We start from the raw sequence: 24,935 nt of genomic DNA, 5'->3' as shown, positions 1-24,935 counted from the left end.
TGCTACACGATTGGCTAATTAGACATTTGCATGAATAAGTAGGTGTAAAGTGGTTGTGTGTGTGTGTGTGTGTGTGTGTGTATATACATATATATATATATATATATATATATATTAGTGAAATGGCTTAAAATGGTGAATTATTCATTTATTTTCTTCAAACATTTTTGAGTGATGTTTTGAACATTTCATTGATACGGACAGTTTGAGGTAACTGATTTACGAAAATAAAATAAACGTTCCGACTCTTTCACCAGTTTTGCTACAGAGGTTTAAATTATATTAGTCTTAGCGCTCTCATACTCATGAGTCGTGACTTGTGACACTAAGAGCGGGCGCCAAACTGGCTTACTGACATGTCCTTAGGTATTATTAATTTGATATACTTAAATATATTGTAAGTATTCAATATATCGCACTGCCCTAATTTAGCTTAAAGGAATAGTTCACCCAAAAATGAAAATTCCGTCATAATTTACTCACCCTCATGCTGTTCCATGTCATTCATTAGCACTAAAAACAACGCAAGTATTCGCTTGAACACGCAAGCCACTGTGAAGGAGCATCTCTCATGAACACATAACAGATGTCAAGATTCTCAGCAAAATGATTTAAATCCTGGGCTGTTTCATACCGTATGCCTTCAGAAAACATGGAATATGACGCACGAGCCACATGGACTTTAAGCTTTAAAGTGAGTCACTATCAACTGCCATTATATTGAGAAGACGGTCTGCCATATTTATTAAAACATCTTTTGTGTTCCACATAAGAAAGTAAGTCATACGGGTTTGGAACAACGTGAGAGTGAGTAAATCATGACAGAATTTTCATTTTTGGGTGAACTATCCTTTTAAGTTTCTCTTAAGATGATTTCTGATTGTACTAAGGCAAGGTATTTACCAATTATGTGTCTTTGGTCCGACCCAGATTGTGGAATGAAACAAGGACCAGAAATCGAGTGTGTTGCCCGTTACTCTAAGTTGGTGTCTGAGGAAGAGGGTGAAAAAGACATTACGGGTGGCAAGCTGTCTCGCGGCGTCTCCTCTGTGCTCTCCAGTGCTGCCTCTGAAGGGGACAGGAGTCTGTTTGGAGGTTTGCGTTTTAGCCGACCCACCAGTGAGACGTATCTTACCGCCTCTGACGACAGTAGCTCGCTGTTCGATGATGACATGCAGCATGTGGTGTGTTCCAAACTTTGCCTGCCTGGCCCCAAGAGTGCTACGAAGAAGGTGGACATTGACGATGGCTACTCCGATGATCTGAATAAACGCTTCCAGTCCCAATGTCTGGATTCCTCGTCCTCCTTCAGTGACACAAACACTCCCAGTCCCATCCTATCCGCAGCTCTCACACCAAAGCGGCCCACCCCTACTCAGGACTCTCATGACACCCCAGCTTCGTCCAAACAACCGCGTCTACGCAATCCCAGTGCGTTTAATGTTAGTTTGGCATTGGTCAAGAAGCATCTAAGCCAGCCTCCGCTGTACAGTGAAGCCACGCGTGGGAGAACACGGAATGCCATCAGCATGCTGCGTCCTCTTTGTCCTCAGGAAATCGACTTGAACCAGGAGCAGAAGATGGAGACGGGTGAACGTGAACATTCTGATGTGCCTTTAGAACCACCAGCTGAAGTGCCACCTGAAGAAACTGAAACACCATACGTCTCTGCAGCCGTACCTGGGATTAAACCCCCGACTCCTCCCCTGCATAGGCTGCCCTCCTGGGTGAGTTATAAGAGAAATAGTCTTGTGTACTTGCAGCATAAAGTCTGGTCCATAGTGTATATTTTCCTTGACAAGAACTGCCTCCTTGGACAGGAAGAAACAGTGACCGACATGTAAAGCGACCAACTACAGTTAACCTTAGACTTGTAGGGGCAGGTAAATCTGAAATAGATGATGCCACAATAATAGCCTGGTGTGGAAGAATCTTGGTGCTGCAGTCTCCATAAACGTGTTCAGAAAACACTGATGAAATTAGTGAAAATGTATTTAGACTTTGTGATCACGTTTTCTGTCTACCCAAAATAATGAATACTGATTATTTCGCAGACAGATAAAAGTGGAATACAGTTGCTTAGCACATTTGCTTGACGCTTAGTGCCTCAAACTAAATTCTGAATATCTTTGAAGCCACAAATCCAGTGATTAGTTCTTATAAAAATAATATTATTCCCTGGACTGCAAGAATTAATGTTGTTTTAATTCATGTTTTAAACATTTGTTTTCAAATTATCTGCAGGAGAGCAGAATCTATGCTGTGGCAAAATCTGGAATTCGTCTTTCAGAGACGTCATTCACAGGTGTAGCTAATAAAGGTGTGTTTTAGTTTTTGCCTTTAAAAGGAACTATTTTGATTCTTCTTTATCCATCTGCCCTTCATTTGTCTTTATTTTTTTAATATCCTCATCTCTCACATCCACGGCGAAACAGAAATCCATTGAAAAATGACAAATGAGATCTTTTCAATATCTCAGTTGTTTCTCCTAGATAACAATGACATTAAATGGAGCGCAAATGATTTGTTTAATCTCCTGCTTCTTGGATTTGTATCCTGAGAAAAAGATGCGGTAACACTTTACCATAAGATTCCATTTGTTAATATTAGTTAATGCATTAGGTATCATGAAATAACAATGAACAGTATATTTTACTATATTATTATTACTCTTTTTTTAATGTTAGTTAATAAAAATACAGTTGTTCATTGTTAGTTCATGTTAGTTCATAGTGCATTGATTAATGTTAACATTTACAACTTTTGATTTAAAAAATGCATTAGTATATGCTGAAATGTACTTTAACCAAGATTAATAAATTCTGTAAAAATATTGTTCATTGTTAGTTCATGCTAACTAATATTGTTAACTAATGTTAACAAATGGAACGTTATTGTAAAAAGATACCATTAATCTCATGTGTCTCCTCTAGAGTTTCAGATCAGATCTCAACAATGTCTCAGGCTATGTTCAAATTTGCAAAATATCAAAAGGTCTGCAATAAAATGTCAGATAGAGTTGATACTTAAATGAGACATTCTGTAACTGAGAACTCCATTAATGGACCAGTTCACTCAAAAATTAAAATTCTTTCATCATTTAGTCACCTTCATGCCATCCCAGATTTGTATGACTTTCTTTCTTCTGCAGAACACAAACAAAGATTTTTAGAAGAATATTTCAGCTCTATAGGTCCATACAATGCAAGTGAATAGGTACCAAAATGTTGAAGCTCCAAAAAGCTCATAAAAGCATAAAAGTAATCCATAAGACTCCAGTTGTTTTATTAATGTCTTCTGAAGCAATCCAGTTGGGTTTGGGTGAAAACAGACTAAAATATAACTAATTTTTCACTATACATCTTGTCATTGCAGTCTCTTTGCACAATCATGATTTCAAGCGCGATTACACTTCCTAGTTCTTGACGCATGCGCAGAGTGCTATATGGCGCTATATGAAGTGTAATCGAGCTTGAAATCATGATCGCCAAGGAGACTGCAGATGTCAAGATTTATAGTGAAAAATAAGTTATATTTTGGTCTGTTCTCACCCAAAACCAACTAGATCACTTCAGAAGACATGGATTAAACCACTGAAGTCTTATGGGATGGCATGAGGGTGTGTAAATGAGAGAATTTTCATCAGCCTTCATTTCATCTCAAATGGTATTGAGAGACTCCACCAGCTCATTCTAAAATTAAGGACATATGCATAACGCATATACTGCTAAATGTGCACATGTGCATATATATACTGGCCCTAGATACTCTAAATATCTAAGGATATGCACCTGGATCAACAGCATTGTTGGACCTTGAACAACAATCCAGACAACCAATCAGATTTTAGTGTTAGGGTTAATGTCAGGGTTAAGCTTAGGACTAGGGTTAGAGGCTTCAACAGCATTTTTATTAAAGGTGCACTCATTTTTTCCTCATTAAAAAAGTTTAACTCCAAAAAACATGAATTGCAATTTTGCAATATATGTAGGAAATCATGACCACTCACATTAAAATAAAGACTCCAGTCATATCAGTAACCTTATAAAAGCTGTTTTATTCTACATGGAGAGGGTCCGCACATGGGGGCTGACATGTTAGGATCACATGACCAGCTGAATACTACTCACTTAATCTCAGTAACCGTCCTGTTATTGGACACTTTCACTCCTAGATTAAATTAATCATGGCTGACTGTGAATACATTTCTACAATGGCATCTGGAAATGAAAACTATTGATTTTAAATGATGCTGCATCCAAGCCACTAGGTGTCAGTGTAAATCCAAGATGATGCAAAGACAAAAGTTAATGAGTGCAACTTTAAGCCGTCATTTGCCTCTGATTGTCTCTCTTATTTAGTTTTAGGTTTGGGTTAGGGATGGTGATTGGCCCATCATTGTTTGATAGAAAAAAAAATTTCAGGGCTAACAATTTTCCTTCTTGGCTAAATCAGAATGTGGATTTACTGACAGCTAGTAAATCTGACCCTAAATGTCCTTTCCTCCTCTTTCAGACTCCTCCCACCCATCATCATGCTCCGCCTACATGCTCTACACATCCCTCATCTACAGGAACACCAGCACGCCTGTCTTCACCACACTCAAAGGGGTACAGATCTTTGTCTTTATTTGTTGTATTGAATTTGTGGCTGTCTGGCCTGCTTAGCATACGGTGATGCTAAGCTGTGTTCATTGACATTATTGTTTGCATGTGTCAATGCAAAATTCCTGCATATTTGTATAAGGGTGTGCACTTCTGCATTATATATAGAAATTGCACAATTGTTTACCAGGCACAGTGGGAAATGTTATAATTTTGTTTTTATGAGTGCTATGTTTGTTTTTACTCTCATAGAGGGCGACGATTTTAAGCAATAGTCAGTTCTCTGAGGAGTCGTATAGTTCGGAGGAGGAGGACAGTTCAGAGGAGTGTCAGTCTGGAGAGGAGGACAGCTCTGTGTGCAGCTCTATTACATCTGCATCAGACTCACACAAGAGCAGCAGTCATGGAAGCCCCCGCTCCCTCAAGAGAGGTGCAGTGAAATGAAATAATATAAGTGCATGTGGACAATAAAGCACCATAAAAGTACCACAGAAGTAGTCCATACGACTTTTTCAAACCTGCACATTGCGATTGGTTACGAGACACGCAAGAACCAAAGGTATTTTGAGTCATCGGGTGTGCTTACATGCACAGCAATACACCGATAACTACCAAAAATCAGCATGTTAAAAAAATCAAGAAAACCATGTTTACATGAGATTCTCTGCTTTTGGTGTCAGAACATAAACAAGCATGTGCACAACACTTGCACACATTGGATAAGCCAGTAAAGGTTTTTACATGTAACGCGAAATCAGGGTAAAGGGCAAAAATCAGATTGTGCTTAAAGGAATATTTCACGCAAAAAATGAAAATTCTCTCATCATTTACTCATGCACACGCCATACCAGATGTGTATGACTTTCTTCTTGCTAGACACAAACCAAGATTTTTAGAAGAATATCTCAGCTCTGTAGGTCCATACAATGCAAGTGAATGGTGCCCAGAATTTGAAGCTCCAAAAAGCACATAAAGGCAGCATGAAGTAATCCAGTGGTTAGCAATCCAGTGCTTCTGGTTGAAACAGATCAATATTTAAGTCCTTTTTTGTACTTAAAATCTCCACTTTCACTTCCACAGTCTTCTTTTTTGGTGATTTGCATTCTTTGTACATATCACCACCTACTGGCCAGAGAGGAGAAATTACAGGAAAAGAACTTAAATATTGATTTGTTTCTCACCCACACCTATCAGCTTCTGAAGACATGGATTTAACCACTAGAGTAGTATGAGTTATTTTTATGCTGCCTTTGTGTGCTTTTTGGAGCTTCAAAGTTCTGGCCACCATTCACTTGCATTCTATGGACCTATAGAGCTGAGATATTCTTCTATAAATCTTCGTTTGTGTTCAGCAGAAGACAGAAAGTCATACACATCTGGGATGGCGTGCGCATGAGTAAATGATGAGAGAATTTTCATTTTTGGGTGAACTATCCCTTTAATATTTTCAAGCGTGAATGAGATTTGAGAGCTTAGGTGGAAGGGAATATTTAAGGTGAATAATGACTTAAACTTTGTGTGTTCCTAACAAAAAGCTATTTTATAGCCCCAGAAGATCTGGAACAACTTGGACAGCTTTTATGGTGCTTTTTGGAGAGCTTGACTGCACCAGTCCCCATTCACTTTCACTGCATAGAAAACAACTGCATGAAAATTCATTAAACATCTGCTTTTTTGTTCAGCCGTGTCATTGTCTTCTATGACATCTGAAAGTGACTACGCCATCCCACCTGATGCGTACTCCACTGACACTGAGTGCTCTGAACCTGAGAACAAACTACCTAAGACATGCTTCTCCAGCACTGACAACGGCAAGAGTGTACGACACAAACACACACAGACTTTGTTTGTCCATATATCACATATACTGTACAAGACCAAATGAAAATGTGTTGTGTCCCAGGAGTCAATGGAGAAGTCGGGGTACCTGCTGAAGAGGGTCAAGACTTGGAAGAAAACCTGGAAGAGGCGCTGGTTCGTTTTGAAGGATGGGGAGCTTTTGTACTTCAAGTCACCTGTCAGTTTAAATGGCTCACATATTTCTGACCTACATAAAGCAATAGTTCACCCAAAATTGGAAGTTCTTTCATTATTAACTCACATTCATGTCATTCCATATGCCCTTTTTTTTTTTTTTGGGAACACAAAAGGAGAAATTTTGAAGATACAAAGACAGTTTATAGTGATCATGTCTGTCAAGCAAAGAATAAAATAAATTTAAGTACTGTAAAAGTAGTCCATATGACTAGTGCGCTATTCTGAGTCTATTCTGAAGAACTGAACAATATTTATGTCATTATTCACTAATAATCTTTCCCTCCACTGAAGCTCTAAAATGTAATTTGCATCCATGTTCAGAATAAAAAATAGCATGTAATTATATTACATCATGTTTGATGTCATTAAGACTGTTAGCTCTCGCGTGTTTCATACATGAGCTTGTCATGCCAGTTCAACTATGAATGGAAAAAGAGATTTCAGAGTTGTAGCAGAGGGAAAGATTATTAGTTAATAACTACTTAAACATTGGTATATCTCTTAAAAAGCAATTGTAGGGCTTCAGAAGACTAGAGTCATTGGAAAAGCTTCAAATGGACTACTTTAATGGTCACTATAAACTGACACTGTATGGAAAAGAACTATGTGAAGATTCTTAAAAATTTCTCCTTTTGTGTTCTACAGAAACAATAACAGCATACTTGCATGGAATGACATGATGGCAAGTAAATAACGACAGGATTTTTAATTTTCTTGAAATATGGTTGGCAAACTGCTAATAAAAAGTAATTTGGCTTCTGTTGTTTTTTGAACTTTTGTTTTTCATAGAGTGATGTCATCTGTAAACCCCAAGGTCAGATTGAGCTCAATGCTTGTAGCACCATAGCTCGTGGTGATGGGAAACAAATGCTTCAGGTAGTATGTGTGTGTGTGTGCACGCGTGCGTGCGTGTGCACGCGTGCGTGCGTGTTAAAGGGATAGTTCTCCCAAAAATGAAATTCTTTCATCATTTACCCTCATGCCATCCCAGATGTGTGACTTTCTTTCTTTTGCTTAAACTGAATGAACATTTTTTTTAATAGAATATCTAAGCTCCATATAATGCAAGTGAATGGTGGCCAGAACTTTAAAGGTCCAAAAATCACATAAAGGCAGCAGAAAAGTAATCCATATGACTCCAATGGTTAAATCCATGTCTTCAGAAGCGATATGATAGGTGTGGATGAGAAACAGATCAATATTTAAGTTCTTTTGTACTATAAATCTCCACTTTCACATTCACTTCCATATTCTTATTCTTTTGTTCTTGTTGATTTGCATTATTTGTGCATATCGCCACCTACAGGACAGGGAGGAGAATTTAAAATAAAAAAAGCACTATTTATATTTTTCTCACCCACACCTATTATATCATTTCTGAAGACATTGATTTAACCACTGGAGTCTTATGGATTACTTTTATGCTGCCTTTATGTACTTTTTGGAGTGTCAAAATTTTGGCAGAAGAAAGTCATACACTTCTGGGATGGCATGAGGGTGAGTAAATCATGAGAGTATTTTCATTTTTGGGTAACTATCCCTTTAATTTTAGAGTTAGTGAGTTTGCTCACATATTTCTGAGATCTCTGATGTATGTGCAGGTCCATATTGTTTCACATGACTGTCCGTGTTGATGTTATACCCCTCAGGTGGTGACAGGTAAGAGTGTATATAATCTTAAGGCAGATTCTCCAAACCTCCTGGAAGAGTGGCTGAGGGTTCTGCAAAGCATACTGAGAATCAAAGCTAGTCCACTCTTCACAAACCCTGACGTTAGGCCCGTCATGAAAGGACACATGATGAAGGTATCCCATTGGGAAGAATTACTGATCAGATTTCTTTAAAAACCTTCTATAGCACACATCATATATATATTATATATATATAGAGAGAGAGAGAGAGAGAGAGAGAGAGAGAGATTTTTTTTTTTTTTGACACAAAATACCTTTAATAACAAAGCTAAAATAAAGATGTTTTTGGAAAAAAAAAATTAGTTGGACTTGAAGTGGATGACTTGGCAATGACTTGACATTTTTCATATTATGTACTTTTATGACTAGCAGTAAAATACTATTTTAAAATATTATTGCGACAATAGTCAATTGATACAAAAAATGTAAACCGTGGTTCCCTTACGATTCAGTTCACTTGACGTTGCATCACTAAGCGGATGCTATGGGGAGTGTCCTTCTACACAACCTAGCTGAAACCCTTCTAAAATAATGCCAATTCTAGGATTGGCTATGGTGTTTAAGCCCCGCCCTTTTAGGCGCGATTCCGGTATAAAAGCGGGTGCAAAAACACCATTCCTCAGAATTTTCTTCCTTCAAGACTGCGAGCATCTCTCTCGTCTAGAAGCCCTCTACAACTTCGCCGTCGACATACACGAGTCAGCGGGCGTGATCTTCACGACAACCAGAAGACTCTCTGCTCCCCTGCAGTGTTCCAGCGAACATTTACTCTGCCTCGCCGCTTGACATTTGGTGAACGGGCAGCTTCAGCATCCTGATTCCCTGCAGCGCTTTGGCAGGAGTTTTGTCCTCATAAGCTATTGTTGATATTGTGTTTGTATATACTGTATATAACACAAAAGGGCCACTTGTGTGTACGCTAGTTCCTCAAGTGTTCCAAGTGGCACATCCAGTCATCAGACGGTCATGAGAACTGTGTTCGTTGCTTGGCCCGCAGCCACTCCGAAGCAGCTCTTACTGAGACAGATTGCCCTCACTGTGAGAGCATGAGTCTCAAGATCATTCACTTTTGTATGAACCTCGTTCTGAGGGACGATTCCACCTCAGGCACTCTCCCACTTGCCCCTTCTGTGACTCCTGGCGGGGCCATCAGGTTGAGTTAGATGAATCCGAGGTGGATCTCGTGCTGGCGCAAGCCCTGCGAGCCCCTCGATCTTCTCTTGAAGCGGTTTTGCCTATATATTATATGCGTGACGAGCTCCAGTCCTCTGTTGGAGTGCGGGACCTCGCTACGTTTGCCGGTTCGGATGATGAAGTTGATGCAAATGGTCCAATGGTCCAATGTTGTCGAGTGATTCCCTCCTAAAATGATGAGTACTGTGCACAACCGCTTCCCGGTGGAGAGCAGCGTTCAATCTCATCTAGCGAGTGAGGCCACCTCGCTCTCAATTTGAAATTAATCTTCCCTCCCAAATTCACTAGGTGGGGAAATGAATCATTATTATTAATCACACTTTAGATGTGTATATTGAATGCTGTCACCACCTTGTGTGGTCTGTGACATCCTGATTATTTCGTTCCTCATTACTAATCACACTTTGAGGCACGTATTGAATACTGTGCACAACCGCTTCCCGGTGGTGAGCGGTGCTCAGTCTCATTTTCCCACTCCGTGGATGAGTGGCGGGCCCTTATGGCCCTGTCCAACTGGGTTTTAAAGATGGTCGGACACGGCTGCATGATTCAGTTCGTACGCCAGCCACCTTGCTCTGAGTTTGATGTTAATCTTTCCTCCAGAATTCACTAAGCAGGGAAATGAATCATTACTTATCACACTTGAGGTGTGTATTGGATGCTGTCACTGTCCTGTGTGGTCTGTGACATCCTAATTATTTTCCTTCCTCTGGGACCGGGATGTTACTCAAAATGTTGTTTCTGTGTATTGCGTTCAGTAAGAAAGTTCTCACAAAAGAGCAAGAGTTGCACACACATTGTGTTACACGGTCCAATATGGAATGCCAAAAGGGTCACATTTCACCAATAGTGTCCTATCATCCACAGTCCATTATAAATGGGCTGTGATGGTGCGGTGTGCAGAAAATTCACAATCTCTTCACAGAAAACGTGATAGGGATTGTTTAGAACTACAATGCTACATACTCCAATATAGAATGCCAAAAGGGTCATATTTCCCCAATGGTGTGTGATGGTGCCGCCAAGATGGAATTTGTTCCCTGCCAATGATGAGCCTGACACATCGCCGCCTCCTTTGGAGCGAGAGCCATCTCCTCTCCCTATGGGCAACATACACTATATGGCCAAAAGTTTGTGGACACCCCCTTCTAATTAACGAATTTGGTTACTCCATTAAATCCAGTAAAGAAAAATCTTAATGTTTATTTATGTAATGGCTTGGGCTTTGTGTGCTTCCAAACTTGTGGCAGCTGTTTTGGGATAGCCCTTTTCTGTTCCAGCATGACAATGCCCCTGTGAACAAAGTGAGGTCCATAAAGAAATGGTTTACTGTGTCTGGCATGGAAGAAATTGACTGGCCTGCACAAAGCCCAGACCTGAACCCCACTGATCACTTTTGGGGTGAACTGGAACAGCAACTGTAAGTCAGGCCCCATCGACCAACATCAGTTCCTGACCTCACTGATAGCCTTGTGTCTGAATGAGAGGAAATCCCTGCAGCCATGTTACTACATACAGTACAGTGGAAAGCCTTCCCAAAAGAGTGGAAACTGTTATTACAGCAAAGGGGGAAATTGATGCCTAAGATTTTCAAATCAATTGTTCATCAAGTACATATGGTGTCCACAAACTTTTGGCCATATAGTCTATGTCCCAGGCCGTCTGAATTATGGTGTGGACCTATTGTCACACCAAGGAGTGATGCCGGGCGAATGGAGACTTCATCCTCAGACTGTCCTGAGGATTTGGGAAATATTTGGCAAAGTGGAGATCAATCTATTTGCCTCCACGGAGAACGGCCACTGTCCCCTCTGGTACTCCAATCCCAGGCTCCGCTAGGAGTGGATGCAGTGGCCCACAAATGGCCTGCAAAATGCAAATACGCGTTTCCCCCAGTGTGCCTCCTTCACTCTGTCATATGCAAAGTCCAAGAAGACAAGGAAACGATTATATTGGTTATGCAGAAGTGGCCCAATCAGTCCTGGTTTCCAGAAATTATAGAGATTCTGGACAGCCCTCCATAGGAAATACCGCTGAGGAGGGATCTCCTCTCTCAAGCGCAGGGCACAATCTGGCATTCCCAGCCTGTTCAGACTGTCTGACCAGCTCTTTGTGTGCTATGGAGGACGCACGAAAGGAATGTCCGTCTCCAAGCAGAGACTTTTTCACTGGATCGTTGATGTGATTGCCCTGGCTTACGAATTGCCCAGTTGTTGTTAAAGCACACTCAACTAGAGGCAAGGCCTCTTCATGGGCATGGACGAATGGTGTGTCCTTACAAGACATATGTTTTGCAGCAGGATGGTCTTCTCAAAACACATTCGCAAGGTTTTACAGTCTAGACGTAACGTCTCTCTCATCACAAGTCCTCTCTGTCTAGAGCACTTGCTATTTCGTTGGCCAAACATATACTTATGCCCCTCCTTTTAAGTACGGGCTCCCCATCATTTTACACAACCGCCTGCATTCAGACCTTTGTAATTTCTCATAAGTCACAAGCACTTCATTATAAATAAAACTTCCTTCCCGACTAGGTTCGTGAAGGGGTTTATTCATACTATATGACTATAATTCATATGTCCATTCTGAGTGTTCTCCTCCTGGCCCACCATGAGGGTCATTTTCTTGCAGCATACTCATGTCGGTCGCTGTCCCATGGGACTGCGGCATCATGCTTTCCTCTCTGGGAGGGTCATGTTGCATAATGCGGCATGATGGGAATCTGTTCCCCATAGTGTCAGCTTAGTGACGCAATGTCAATTAAACCGAGTCGTAAGGGAACGTCTTGGTTGCGTATGTAACTTCGGTTCCCTGAGATGAAGGGAACGAGACTTTGCGTAAGATGGCCGCACTACAGACTCTTGAGTTTTTTTTAGGTGCAAGCGATGCGCTCTTTGTCCCTCAATCAGAAAATTCTGAGGAATGGTGTTTGTGTGCCCGCTTTTATACTGGACAGCTTTGCGCCTAAAAGAACGGGGCTTAAACAACAAAGCTAATCTTAGAATTGGTGTTGTTGTAGAAGGGTTTCAACTAGGTCATGTAGAAGGACACTCCCCGTAGCGTCAGCTTAATGACGCAACATCTCGTTTCCTTCATCTCAAGGAATCGAGGTTACATATGTAACCGAGATGAATTACTCTCTGCACGCGCACACACACACACACACACACACACACACACACACACTGAACTAAAACAGCGTGTGCGCACTAATTATAACAGAGGATAGCAAAACAGCCCAAAGACAATTTCTCTTGGTTATTAAAACTTTGAAATGGACAATATCCATAAAAGAGAGCAGCCGTATGCACAGTAGGCAACGTGAATTTAGGCAAAATTTCGGACACAACCACAACAAACTAAAACTTCATTCGACACTTCAAAAAACACAATAAAAGTGTAAGCTAATCTTTAAAAACCACTTCTCATGCAAAGGTTGCCGGCAGCCTCACAAGGTTTGTTTACATTCACTGCTTGTAATCTTTTTTGAAATCATGACAAGTATATTAGAAATGTGAATTATTCCAGTTTCGATATTTAGCCACAGTTTCTCGATAGAAACGTTACTATGAGAGTAATTTATTCATTTATGTCAACATAACAAAACATCAAAGAGAGAGTTAAGAAATTGAAACCGTTATAAAGACATACCTATTTAATGATGAAAACTCCCGTTGATTTGTCTCCAACAGGCTTCAGTGAACAATATTTATTAGTCCAAGAGTGTGAACATTAAGAGAAATATTGATGTATTCTAATGTTTACTTCATGAAGAATTATTATGTCCTGTTTTATAAAATTATGCGCTATGAAAGGCTAAAGTGCACTAATAATCGCATATGGTGTGAGTTACATTCACACCTTCTCTCTCTAGTTACTGTAATACTGTACGAAGAGTCAAAGTTTGGTTTGACATGTTCCATGTGTTTTCAAAGATGATATCCATGCACTCCATTTTCATTGAGTCTCTTAAAATTGTTTACATTCAGTTATTGATCAAAAATGAAAAAGTAACATGAATTGTAATCACTCATTGTATGAATGCGTTAAAAAGTCTCCTCTATGTGTGATGTGATGTGTTCCGCCATTGTTCAAGAGACAATACAATTTTAGCGCTTGTTTGTACAAATTATTTAAAACAATAACAGCTCATCATTATAAGATGTAATTTCATTACATCATATTAAGTGATGGAATTAAATATTTCTACATTTCTAAAAAGCTAGAATGTGTTAATAGTAATGATAACTAACAAAAAATAAAATAAAAATATATCAAATATACACTTTCACATACTATATATAGAGTGTGTTAATTTTCCTGGCCGGTTACCTTTTTTATACATTTGTTAATGGTCTGATTACACAGTTACTCTAAATATGAGTGTCCGACTAGTAAATACCATTCATGTGACCCATAAAACAAATTGGAAATCTGTATTTGTCCTTAAAGTCCTTGAAAATGAAAAATTAATGCTGTAAAAAGTACTTGAAAGTCCTGCTTAGTCTATTCTAATCGCAAGTTACACAGCTCATTATACCAGGTTTTGTTTTTGTTGTTGTTGATGAATAAACATTAATAAGCAACTTTTCATTTTGTACATCATGGATGTTAAAATATTAACGATAAAATTAAATGTTATTTAGTCTTTGGTTTATGATCATAATTTTAGGATCATATTAGATAGCATACACCGATCAGCTACAACATTAAAACCAACTGCCTAATATTGTGTAGGTCCCACTCATGCTGCCAGAACAGCACCACGAGATGATATTTTTCTCACCATAACTGTACAGAGCGGTTATCTGGATTACCGTTGACTTTGTCAGTTCAAACCAGTCTGGCCATTCTCTGTTGACCTCTCTCATCAATAAGGCGTTTCCTTCCACAGAACTGCCGCTCACTGGATGTTTTTTTGTTTTTGGCACCATTCTGAGTAAACTCTAGAGACTGTTGTGTGTGAAAATCCCAGGAGATCAGCAGTTACAGAAATACTCAAACCAGCCCGTCTAGCGCTGTTTTGGCGGCACAAGGGGGACCTACATGATATTAGGCAGGTGGTTTTAATGTTGTGGCTCATCGGTGTATATTAAAGGGACAGTTCACCCAAAAATGAAAATTCTCTCATCATTTAATCACCCTCATGCCATCCCAGATGTGTATGATTTTCTATCTTCTGCTGAACACAGCTGAAGATTTTTAGAAGAATATTTCAGCTCTGTGGGTCCATACAATGCAAGTGAATGGTGGCCAGAACTTTGAAGGTCCAAAAAGCAAATAAAGGCAGCATAAAAGTAATCCATACGACTCCAGTGGATTAATTAATGTCTTCTGAAGTGATATGATAAGTGTGGGTGAGAAACAGATCAATATTTAAGTCTATAATCTCCACTTTAAATCATCCCTCTTAAGCGCTCTTCTCTCCTAAGAGTTCTTCTTTTGTTTTTGGCGATTCACATTCTTCATGCATATCGTCACGTACTGGGCAGGGAGGAGAATTTATAGTAAAAAAGGTCTTAAATATGGATCTGTTTCTCACCCACACCTACATATCACTTCTGAAGATATGGATTTAACCACTGGAGTCTTATGGATTACTTTTATGCTGTGTTTATGTGCTTTTTGACCTTCAAAGTTTGACCACCATTCACTTGCATTATATGGACCTACAGAGCTGAGATATTTTTCTATAAATCTTTGTTTGTGTTCTGCAGAAGAAAGAAAGTCATACACATCTGGGATGACATGAGGGTGAGTTGTAAGCGATTCTTTTTTTGTCATGAAAAGGTATGCAAAAAATTGTCCTACTCCCTGAAAGATATTAATGAAATATGTGTCTTGAGATATCTTACCAGTCTCTGTGATAGCTCTAGACTCTGTAAACAGCAAGCAAAAATGTGTCCACAGACAATGACGCTTTCTGCCTGTCAATTATTTTGCACATTCTCATAGTATTGTAGTTGCAGTGAATCATTGAGGCATAATGCATTTTTATGTCATTTTATGGCACTATTTTGCTGCTGTTGTTTTTTTAACAACCGTTTCTGTCCTCAATAAAGCTAATTTTGGTATCTTTGGAGTGCAGGGTTTTGGAAAGAGGGGGCGTGGCTAATCCAGTGGCTTAGTTTCGTGGAAGTAGAACGGCTAAAATTGCTTACAGCACTTTTAATGATGAGAGAATTTTAATATTTGGGTGAACTATCCCTTTAATGTAAACTTTGTTGCAATTTTGCACTGTTGTGAAACCTTAAACCAGGAAGTATTTTGCGGGAGAAATCTTTTTCCTTGATTCTGTTTTGTACTGTGACTTGACTTGACTCTTAGCAGGACTCGACTTGACTTGCTTGAGATGAACCACTGACTTGACTTGTCTTGCTTGACTGTATGCACTGCTGAATTGAGAATTGACTTGGACTTGAAGGTGAGGACTTGAGACTTGCTTGAGACTTTCACATGTGTGACTTGCCCCCAACTTTCTCCTTTTGAATATTAGGGTAGAAACATCTGAGACAAAGACTTAAAAGAAACACAATTGAGAACATTGTTTGCTTGGTGCTCTCTAATGTCTTTGACTCTTTAAGGTGAACAATGGCTATTCCAAACATGTGTGGTGTGCGCTGTTTGGGAAGATGCTATACTACTTCAGAAGTCAAGAGGACAAGGTTTTCTGTCTCATAAAATCAAAGTCATCTTACACAGGACTTCTGTATGTGCACAAATATTAATATCTTGTTTCACTCCACAGTTTCCTCTGGGTCAGATCAAATTATGGGAGGCTCGTGTGGAGGAAGTTGATAAGGCATGTGACTCATCTGAAGTATCTGCTCAGTACACTCTCTCCATTCAGCCAGTGAGTCAGTGCCCAACATACCTGCTCATTGACTCACCTCATGAGAAGGTAGGCTGGAAAATACCCCACTGAAACATAACTGCTGTATGTTTTCCCTCTCAAGGCTGTGAATTTTTCATTAAGGAATGTAAGGGGGAGGCCACCCAATGGCCCAAGGATGGTATCCAATGGCGTGGCTGAAGGTCTCCTGTGTGTTCTGTCTTGTCATGCGCATTGTTATTTCATTCCAATTAAATAACTATATTATTCGTTTTATGATCCCCGTTTATTTTATCTGACTCCAATTATAAAAGTTTCCAAGGATATATTAATGTTCCAATCTTAATTATTATTATTATTAAATTTGGTTTAACATCTGATCATCGTATTTAACTCTTTATTTTATATTGTACTCGTTCATTCGGATTCCTATGTCGCTTAGAGAGTCTCGCGCCGGCCGTGTACACGGATCTCACGGTCACAAATTAGCCAGTCTTGGTCATTAGACAGAGGTAATTGACTAAATACTAATTAGATGGCTGCTCATCCTTAACCTTTTATCTTAAAGTATTTTGTTTAGTCCTCTTAGATAGTAAACACTTAATTAGAGGAACATTATTTCTACCCAGAGGTCATGACCACTAAACTATACAAAGATAGACTAACAATACCTAAGTTAAATATAGCTTTATATAATCATGCCATAGTTTCCTATGCACACTTAGCTAGAAAAATATTACAATAACCAGAGGTTTAGACTACATCCTATTTAGGCTTGGTCGACGTCTTCATGTGGTCCTAAATGGAAATTCCATAACGAGCCTGTACACTCTAAGTACACTTGAACTAATGCCAATCTGTTAGTCGGAGCTCTAAAGTCTCAGTCGGTGTGCCCCATGCTCCACTCAGAACTGAGCTTTGGTCCGCTACTAACCTGGTTGTAGATTTGCGGAAACATGGACTTAACGTAATCTACTAAAGACAATGATTTCAGAGTAAATCAGAATAAACTCAAATGTAACAATTTATTTACCAGGTAAAATAATACATTCATCAATTCCAATTAGACAATATTAAGTCAAATTTAAACATTTATCAAAACATAAGGAATAAGAATTGCATACCTGGTAGAGAAAAACTACACACAGCGATTGTGTGTGAGATCTGACCACAGATTCCCCGAGCTCCTTTGCCATCTCTCCTTAAGTACCAAACGATTCTATTGTTATTTCAGATGTGTTTGTTTGATGTTATTCAGGATTTGGTTTACAATTTAGGGGGTTGTAAGTAGACCTTTGAAACTTTTAATTGAGTAGGTCGTTTGATGTTTACAAAGAATACACCTAATATGCATACAGCATATGTTTTCTGTGAGAGACCTGGGAGGGGCATGCCCCTGATAGAATACAGTATTTTACTAAGTTCTTAAATCTTACTTGTGATTTGACCTTGCTAAAGGGGAATGAGACCGTTTTACCAGTTGCACTGAGACCTCTTGGATGATACCAAACATGTATGATCAGAAAACCTTTTTACATTACAGAACAGGATAAGTCATAACTTCGTTTTTGGTGACTCTAAAGTGACCTGAGGTGAGGTATGGAAGAGAGGGGGCAGATGTGAGAGAGATTTGCATTTTATGGTCCTTGCTCAGTAGGGTGTGTTGTCTCAGGTGGAGATGTCTCCTGTGTGAGAGTTTTATGACGTTGGTTCTCGCAGAGTTCTTTGACTTTTACCGGAAATGGCGCCTTTTGGGTGTAGACATCCTGGTGCCAGCCTTACAATGTTCTTCTATGTTATTGACAGCTGTTTAATGCACAGACGCTGTCCGTAGACATTAAGCTGAAAATAAACCAAGCATTGATATTGTTGATATAATGTATTTTCATTTTCTCCATGAAAGTGTTTTTAGGAGGTCATCGGTTATAAAAATGTTTACGCATATTTTGTTTTGGGGTGAATTTTGGGAAAAGTAGATACATTTTGCCACATTGTACATGCGCACAAACTCTTACTTTCTTGTTGAAAGCAAGTAGCAAGTTTATTGATTTTTTTTTGTTGAAATTTAGATCTCGGAGTACATGCATATTTTTTTTGTTTTTTGACAATTTAGTACTTATCTATGATTTGCTAAATGGGGGGAAATAATCTCATATTTCTGCAAGTTTTTATTTTTTGGGAGGTTACTTCTGTCACTAAACATGTTGGGAACTGAGAAAAAAATGGGTAAAATACATTTGCAGTTTACCATGTTGTGTGACTTTGGCATGCTGGGAGATTCAAATTTTTTAATTAAATAAAATATAACAAATATTTTCAATATATCACAAAAAAACAAAAAACAATTACATTTAGATAAGAAAAAAGAGATAAGACCCAACAACAAATTACATACATTAAATAAATTAAATATTTCCTGCCAAACTTGTTACTATGATCAAAGTGAAAAGTGTGTGCTCCTGCTAAGTAGTAAACAGAAACCTGTAAAAGGATTTATTTATTTATTTTTCAAATTTACTAACTGACTTTTTTTATGTGGGAAAAAAAAAATGGGCTGAATTGTTGTTTTAACACTCAAAGACAGACAGATTTTAAAAGCAGATAAATAATGTTACATTTGGATATATTTTTACTTTATTATATTTTTAAAAAATATATATATATATAAATATATATATGTTTCACCCCATGTTTCTACTCAGTTGTTTTAGTCCTCCATCAGTATTAATTGGATCTACACTGATCTTACAATTTATTTGATAACCCATCCTGCCAAAGATTTATTCTGAATTTGCATGAATTTCATTTCAAGACATTGACAGTATGTGAGAGCTGAGAGCTTTCAGCTCCATTGAACCACTTGGTGTGAGTTAGCAGTGTGTCATGTATGCATTCTAGTGAATGTCTGTGTGTGTTCCTCTCCTCTAGACGGCATGGCTGTATCATCTGTGTGTGGCAGCGGGCACTGCAGTGGGGCAGGTGGGCACTGAGTTTGAGCAGCTGGTTGGTACACTGCTCAATGTGGAGGGAGATCCAGGTAACAGTCTGACAGCTGGCATTATTATGTTCATATATTTCATGGTGGTGGTGGAGAATCCTGTATACTGCCCTTCCTAAACTGCAGAAGTGTAAAAATTGTTTAACGGCTATGTTTGTCTTGTGCTTTTTTAGGGTCTCAGATCTGGAGACACACAACATTGTGTTTCACTAAGGAAGGACTGTCCTCTCCACTCAGCACACTACCCTCACAGGCTCTACAGACTGAAGCCATAAAGCTCTTTAAGGTGATGATATTTCATCCCAATAAGCAGACTTATGTCTGTGAAAAGCTGCTTTTCAACCACTGGGTCTTGTTAGAGTTCCATGCCGTTTCGGTTTCTTTTTCCAGTGTGATGCTGCAAAATCTGGATTAGAATGGACTGAATTATCAAGTGACCAATTGAGAGTCACCACATCACAAAAGACATTCCACCAGCATGGTTCTCTGCTGAAAAGTCCGTAAATGCTACTGGAACCGTTACTCACCATTGGTCTGTTGGTGGAAAATAGCTCAATAGGTGCAATCTCGAAAACAAAGCGTTCAAGTTGAGCATCATATATGTATACAAACATCCAATAACCATCTTAAAAAGATCAGATTATATTTGAATTTTATTTTTAAATTAAAATGAAACCTGTAATATCTATGTTCATATTAAATGCATCAATACCTATCGACACCTTTTACGCATCGATAATTGGAAGATTTTCCCAATGATTTTCAATATATATCGTGATTTTTTCAGATATGAATAAGGCTGCTCGTTGCACAATAGTCTTTGACATTTCATACATATTTTTAAACTTTGGTAAAGTGTGAGCGGCAAGGTAAATTAAAGGGGGTCGCGCACCGGACGCGTCTGGCAGACGACATGGTGTATTCTAAAATTCACAACAATTTATATTTTCGACGAAGTTACACAAACAACGGCCACGCTCAGCGTCAGAATTCTGCAGTGCCACAAAGCGCAACTCGCATAGTTTTCCATTAAATGCAACCCAAATCATTATCAAAGGACAACGATTATTTACTCTAGTCATCACTGGATGATATATTGTTTATATGTATCTTTCATATAGCCTACACAATGTATTTTCAGTTACAAGTATGTCTTTTTGGTGGGCCTGGGTAGCTCAGCGAATGTTGACGCTGACTACCACCCCTTGAGTTGGGAGTTCGAATCCAGGGCATGCTGAGTGACTCCAGCCATGTCTCCTAAGCAACCAAATTGGCCCGGTTGCTAGGGAGGGTAGAGTCACATGGGGTAACCTCCTCGTGGTCGCTATAATGTGTGGTTCTCGCTCACAGTGGGGCACGTGGTGAGTTGTGCGTGGATGCCACGGAGAATAGCGTGAAGCCTCCACATGTGCTACGTCTCCACGGTAACACGCTCAACAAGCCACGTGATAAAATGCACGGATTGACGGTCGTCCTCCGCCACCCGGATTGAGGGGAGTCACTACGCCACCACAAGGACTTAGAGCGCATTGGAGATTGGGCATGCCAAATTGGGGAGAAAAGGGGAGAAAAAACAAAAAACAAACAAGTATGTCTTTTTGTGGTTTGACAGCTTGAATGAAAGACCTATTCATGGCTACATACAGAGAAATAGCATAATAAACATTGTCATTTCTAATCGTTCAGTTTGCGCAGTTTATACACTAACCTGAAAACTCAATGTCACTTTGTTAATTCTTGAAGATGTACAAAAACCTTCATAACTTAACACTGCCAATTGCTGCGCTGCATCTGCTCGTCCTCTGTGTGTGTGATAGCTGTGAACCTTTCCACGACCGGCTTCAGTACATGTTATATCACCTCTTGTTGTCTCCCAACGCTATTATGCCAAATTGTTAAACAGAAGGTTTGGAAATTGGAAAGTGAATTGGAAAGCAAGCAAATTAGGCTTTTAATTTAAATGCCGGCTAATGTAAATATATTGATGCCTCAAAAATATATTGATAAAATAATGTGCTGATGAATAATCGATATATCGATATATATATTATGTATTATATTAATTACATTTATACAGTTTATACAGTATTTATACATCTTGATAGTACTTGTTGTATTGCCTTTAATGTATTAATTTAATTTGTATTGCTTTTAATTAATATACTGTATCTTTCATATGTAATGTATATTAAATTATTTGTAAAGTATTAATACATCATGGTAATATGTGTTTTACTACTTGTCATTTTTTTGCTTATTAAAAAATATACTAATTTAAATCAACATTGAGAATTGGAATTATAAAAACTCAAAAGTAATTGATATTTATATATAGAAATATACAGTATATAATATACTGTATTTTCAATATAATATCATATAGTAATTAAATAGCCAAGTATTTATACATCATGGTAGTATAGTATTTGTTGTACTGCCTTAAAGTTATGCTGATTTAAAATGTAACTGATTTGTAATTATCATTAATGTGATTATTTTATGATTCAAATGTAATGATTTAAGAATCAGCTATTTAAAAACCTGTATTGATAAACCCCTAATCTGAATATTATGACTTATCCCCATCAATACCTATGGTGGTATGAACCTAGATAAATAATTTATAAAAACTCTTATTCTCTTTACAGACATGTCAGCTCTTCATTAATGTGGCCATTGACACTCCAGCCATAGATTATCATGTGACTCTGGCTCAGTGTGCCTTGCAAGTGTGTCTCACCCACCCAGAGCTGCAGAATGAAATCTACTGCCAGCTTATAAAACAGACACGCAAGAGACAACCACATGGACAGCCTGGGCCCCTACAGGTCATGATAAAATATACACATATTAAAAAAGAACACTTGTTCTGGGTAGTTTTTAATGTTGTACTGTGAATACAAACCACAAGGGGGAGTGTTTGCTTGTGTTTTGTGTAGTATCCCAACTTGGGAGCAATTTACAAGGCCACAGGGGAACTTTTTTTTTTTTTTTTTTTTTTACAATTTCTCTCCCCTTCACAACACAGGGATGGCAGTTCCTGGCTCTGTGTGTCGGTCTCTTTCTGCCCACACACCACATTCTTTGGCTTCTGCAGGTGCATCTTAAAAGGCACGCAGATTCAAGGTAAATCTGAAACACAAACTTGTCAGGCAATTCTCAGGAAAACAAACACTTCCTACTACTGAGAGTTACTTAATCTCTGCATTGTTCCCAGGACGGAAGTGGGAAAGTATGCCATCTATTGCCAGCGCTCACTGGAGCGGACACAGCTGAAAGGAGATCGGAAAGCTCGTTCTTCACGGATGGAGATTCTATCCATCTTACTTAGAAACCCTTACCATCACTCCTTGCCTTTCAGTGTGCCCGTGCACTTTCTTAACAACACATACCAGGTTAACACATGCACAACAGCCCTAATTTAAAGAAACAGTTCACCTAAAAATCACTCATTCTTAAGTCATTCCAAACTCGTATGATGTTATTTTTTCTGGGGAAAACAAAAGAAGATTTCGGAAGAATTTCAGCTTCATACAAGGATATTTCATAGTTACCAAGTCTGTCAAGTTCCAAAAGGACACAAAAACACCATCAGTCGACTACTTGATACACCAAACACTTAATCATAATTACAAAAAATTTGTGTTTTAATTTTGCATGGATGTTAATACATATCCTTTGTCATAAACTTTAGAACCTTGAAAACTATATAATACATGAATAATTAATAATGCATTCAAATGACATCTTAAAGGAATATTCCAGGTTCAATACAAGTAAAGCTTAATCGACAGCATTTGTGGCACAATGTTAGTTACCACAAAACTTTATATGGACTCGCCCCTCATTTTCTTAAAAAATCTGGGTTCCAGGGAGGCACTTACAATGGAAGTGAATGGGGCCAATCCATAAACATTCAAATACTCACTGTTTCGAAAGTATAGCCACAAGATGTAAACAATATATGTTAACATGATTTTAATGTGATAAAATCACTTAATAACCTTTTCTGTGTAAAGTTATATCCAATTTTACAACTTCGTTGCCATGATAACGCCATAAACACACAAAAAAAAAATGATCGTAAAAACATCAATTTAAACAACTTCACAGCTCAAATAATACAAGAGTTTTAACGGAAGAATTAGTGTGTGGTTTTGTAAAATCATAAGCTTCACATTTCTGCCTTTAAACCCTCCAAAAATGGATCCCATTCACTTCCATTGTAAGTGCCTCACTGTAACCACATTTTTTTTTTTTTTTTTAAAGAGTTGAAATGGTTTTGTGGTAATCAACCTTATGCCACAAATGCTGTCGACTGAGCTAAACTTGTATTGAACCAAAAATATTTATTTAATTCTGTTGAAATACTGAAAAACTAATATTTATCATTACTACCATCATAGTTTCTCATTACCACAATGAGTATAAAATGTTGCGGTAATGAGGTGACCTAACACAAAAAAAAAAAACACAAATAATAGGGGCAACCATTACAAGAGACCAACAATTATTGCTTCATCTTTCATTGGTATTTAAAAACTAATTTAGTGGCCAAAATTTATAAATTTAAATTAAATGTTTTGCATATTTTGTACAAGTTGCGGTAATGAGAATGCAGTGTCGGAAACAGGTCATAAAGAAATTTTTTGTGACCGGCATCTAGGTATCCATTTTTTAACTTCTCTTACTGGTGTATCATGGCAGAATAAATCTTAATTTCACTTTTTTGCTTCCTTTTCGAAACGTACAATTTTTGTGAAGTAGTAGAGTTAAATGGCTTGATGGGTACAAGGTTTGTTCATTCTGTTATGCAGATAGTGAATTTTGGCACATCAAATTTATTATTTGTATTTACTATTGGATCTTGGGTACAACATACATTATTTAAAAAAAATATATATATATATATATATATATATATATATATATATATATATATATTATTTATTTTGTTCATACTACATCAACTGGTCCTCCATTTGAATCTGGACCTGTTGTGGTAATGAGAAATTAACCAGAAAATTATTTAAAAATCTAAAATAAAACATGAAATCCTTTGCAGTCTTTATGTGCACTATGGGTACCTACTGTGTTTAAATTTCCAAACAGAATTTTACAATTATTTAAGAAATCCTCACTGCCATGGTTCAAGCTTAGTTTCATGAGTCACCCCGCTTTTATCTCTTTGTATGGAAAAGAGCTTATTGAAAATGTGTCAAAATTCTGCTTTTGTGTTCCATGAAAAAAATAACAGCAAACAGGTTTGGAACGACATGAGGATGAGTAAATAATGACATAAGTTTTATTTTTGGGTGAACTATTCTTCTAAAAATGCATTACATAGCAATCAGTAGGTGAAGCACCATCTAATACGGTAATTTTATCTGCCTTTGTGTGCCAGGTTGTTGGTTTTGATGCTTCAACCACAGTGGAGGAGTTTCAGAGCCGACTGAACCAGGACACAGGCATGAGGAAAACTGGTCAAACTGGTTTCAGCCTTTATTCTGACGACCCCACTGGTAGAGACATTGAACACTGTCTGCAAGGAAACCTGAAGGTCATGCACACACCAAGAC

The 24,935-nt window shown here is 38.2% G+C and overlaps 1 protein-coding gene across 1 annotated transcript in view; it reads left to right on the top strand.

The window, feature by feature from the left end:
- The window catches only part of LOC127412165 (pleckstrin homology domain-containing family H member 2-like), a 66,614-nt gene that overhangs the window by 31,080 nt on the left and 10,599 nt on the right, over positions 1-24,935 (top strand). The window contains exons 8-23 of the mRNA XM_051648309.1: positions 931-1,727; positions 2,245-2,320; positions 4,516-4,610; positions 4,857-5,034; positions 6,287-6,423; positions 6,508-6,621; positions 7,431-7,517; positions 8,291-8,446; positions 16,111-16,191; positions 16,275-16,427; positions 19,287-19,395; positions 19,530-19,642; positions 22,005-22,184; positions 22,385-22,482; positions 22,574-22,751; positions 24,761-24,916. Of these exons, the coding sequence (XP_051504269.1) occupies positions 931-1,727; positions 2,245-2,320; positions 4,516-4,610; positions 4,857-5,034; positions 6,287-6,423; positions 6,508-6,621; positions 7,431-7,517; positions 8,291-8,446; positions 16,111-16,191; positions 16,275-16,427; positions 19,287-19,395; positions 19,530-19,642; positions 22,005-22,184; positions 22,385-22,482; positions 22,574-22,751; positions 24,761-24,916 (2,708 nt within the window). The remainder of the gene's footprint in view (positions 1-930; positions 1,728-2,244; positions 2,321-4,515; positions 4,611-4,856; positions 5,035-6,286; positions 6,424-6,507; positions 6,622-7,430; positions 7,518-8,290; positions 8,447-16,110; positions 16,192-16,274; positions 16,428-19,286; positions 19,396-19,529; positions 19,643-22,004; positions 22,185-22,384; positions 22,483-22,573; positions 22,752-24,760; positions 24,917-24,935) is intronic.

The sequence above is a fragment of the Myxocyprinus asiaticus genome, chromosome 21 (assembly GCF_019703515.2).
Source record: "Myxocyprinus asiaticus isolate MX2 ecotype Aquarium Trade chromosome 21, UBuf_Myxa_2, whole genome shotgun sequence".
NCBI lineage: Eukaryota > Metazoa > Chordata > Actinopteri > Cypriniformes > Catostomidae > Myxocyprinus > Myxocyprinus asiaticus.
The sequence above is the reverse complement of the archived record's forward strand: the minus strand, read 5'-3'. Positions and strand labels throughout refer to the sequence as shown.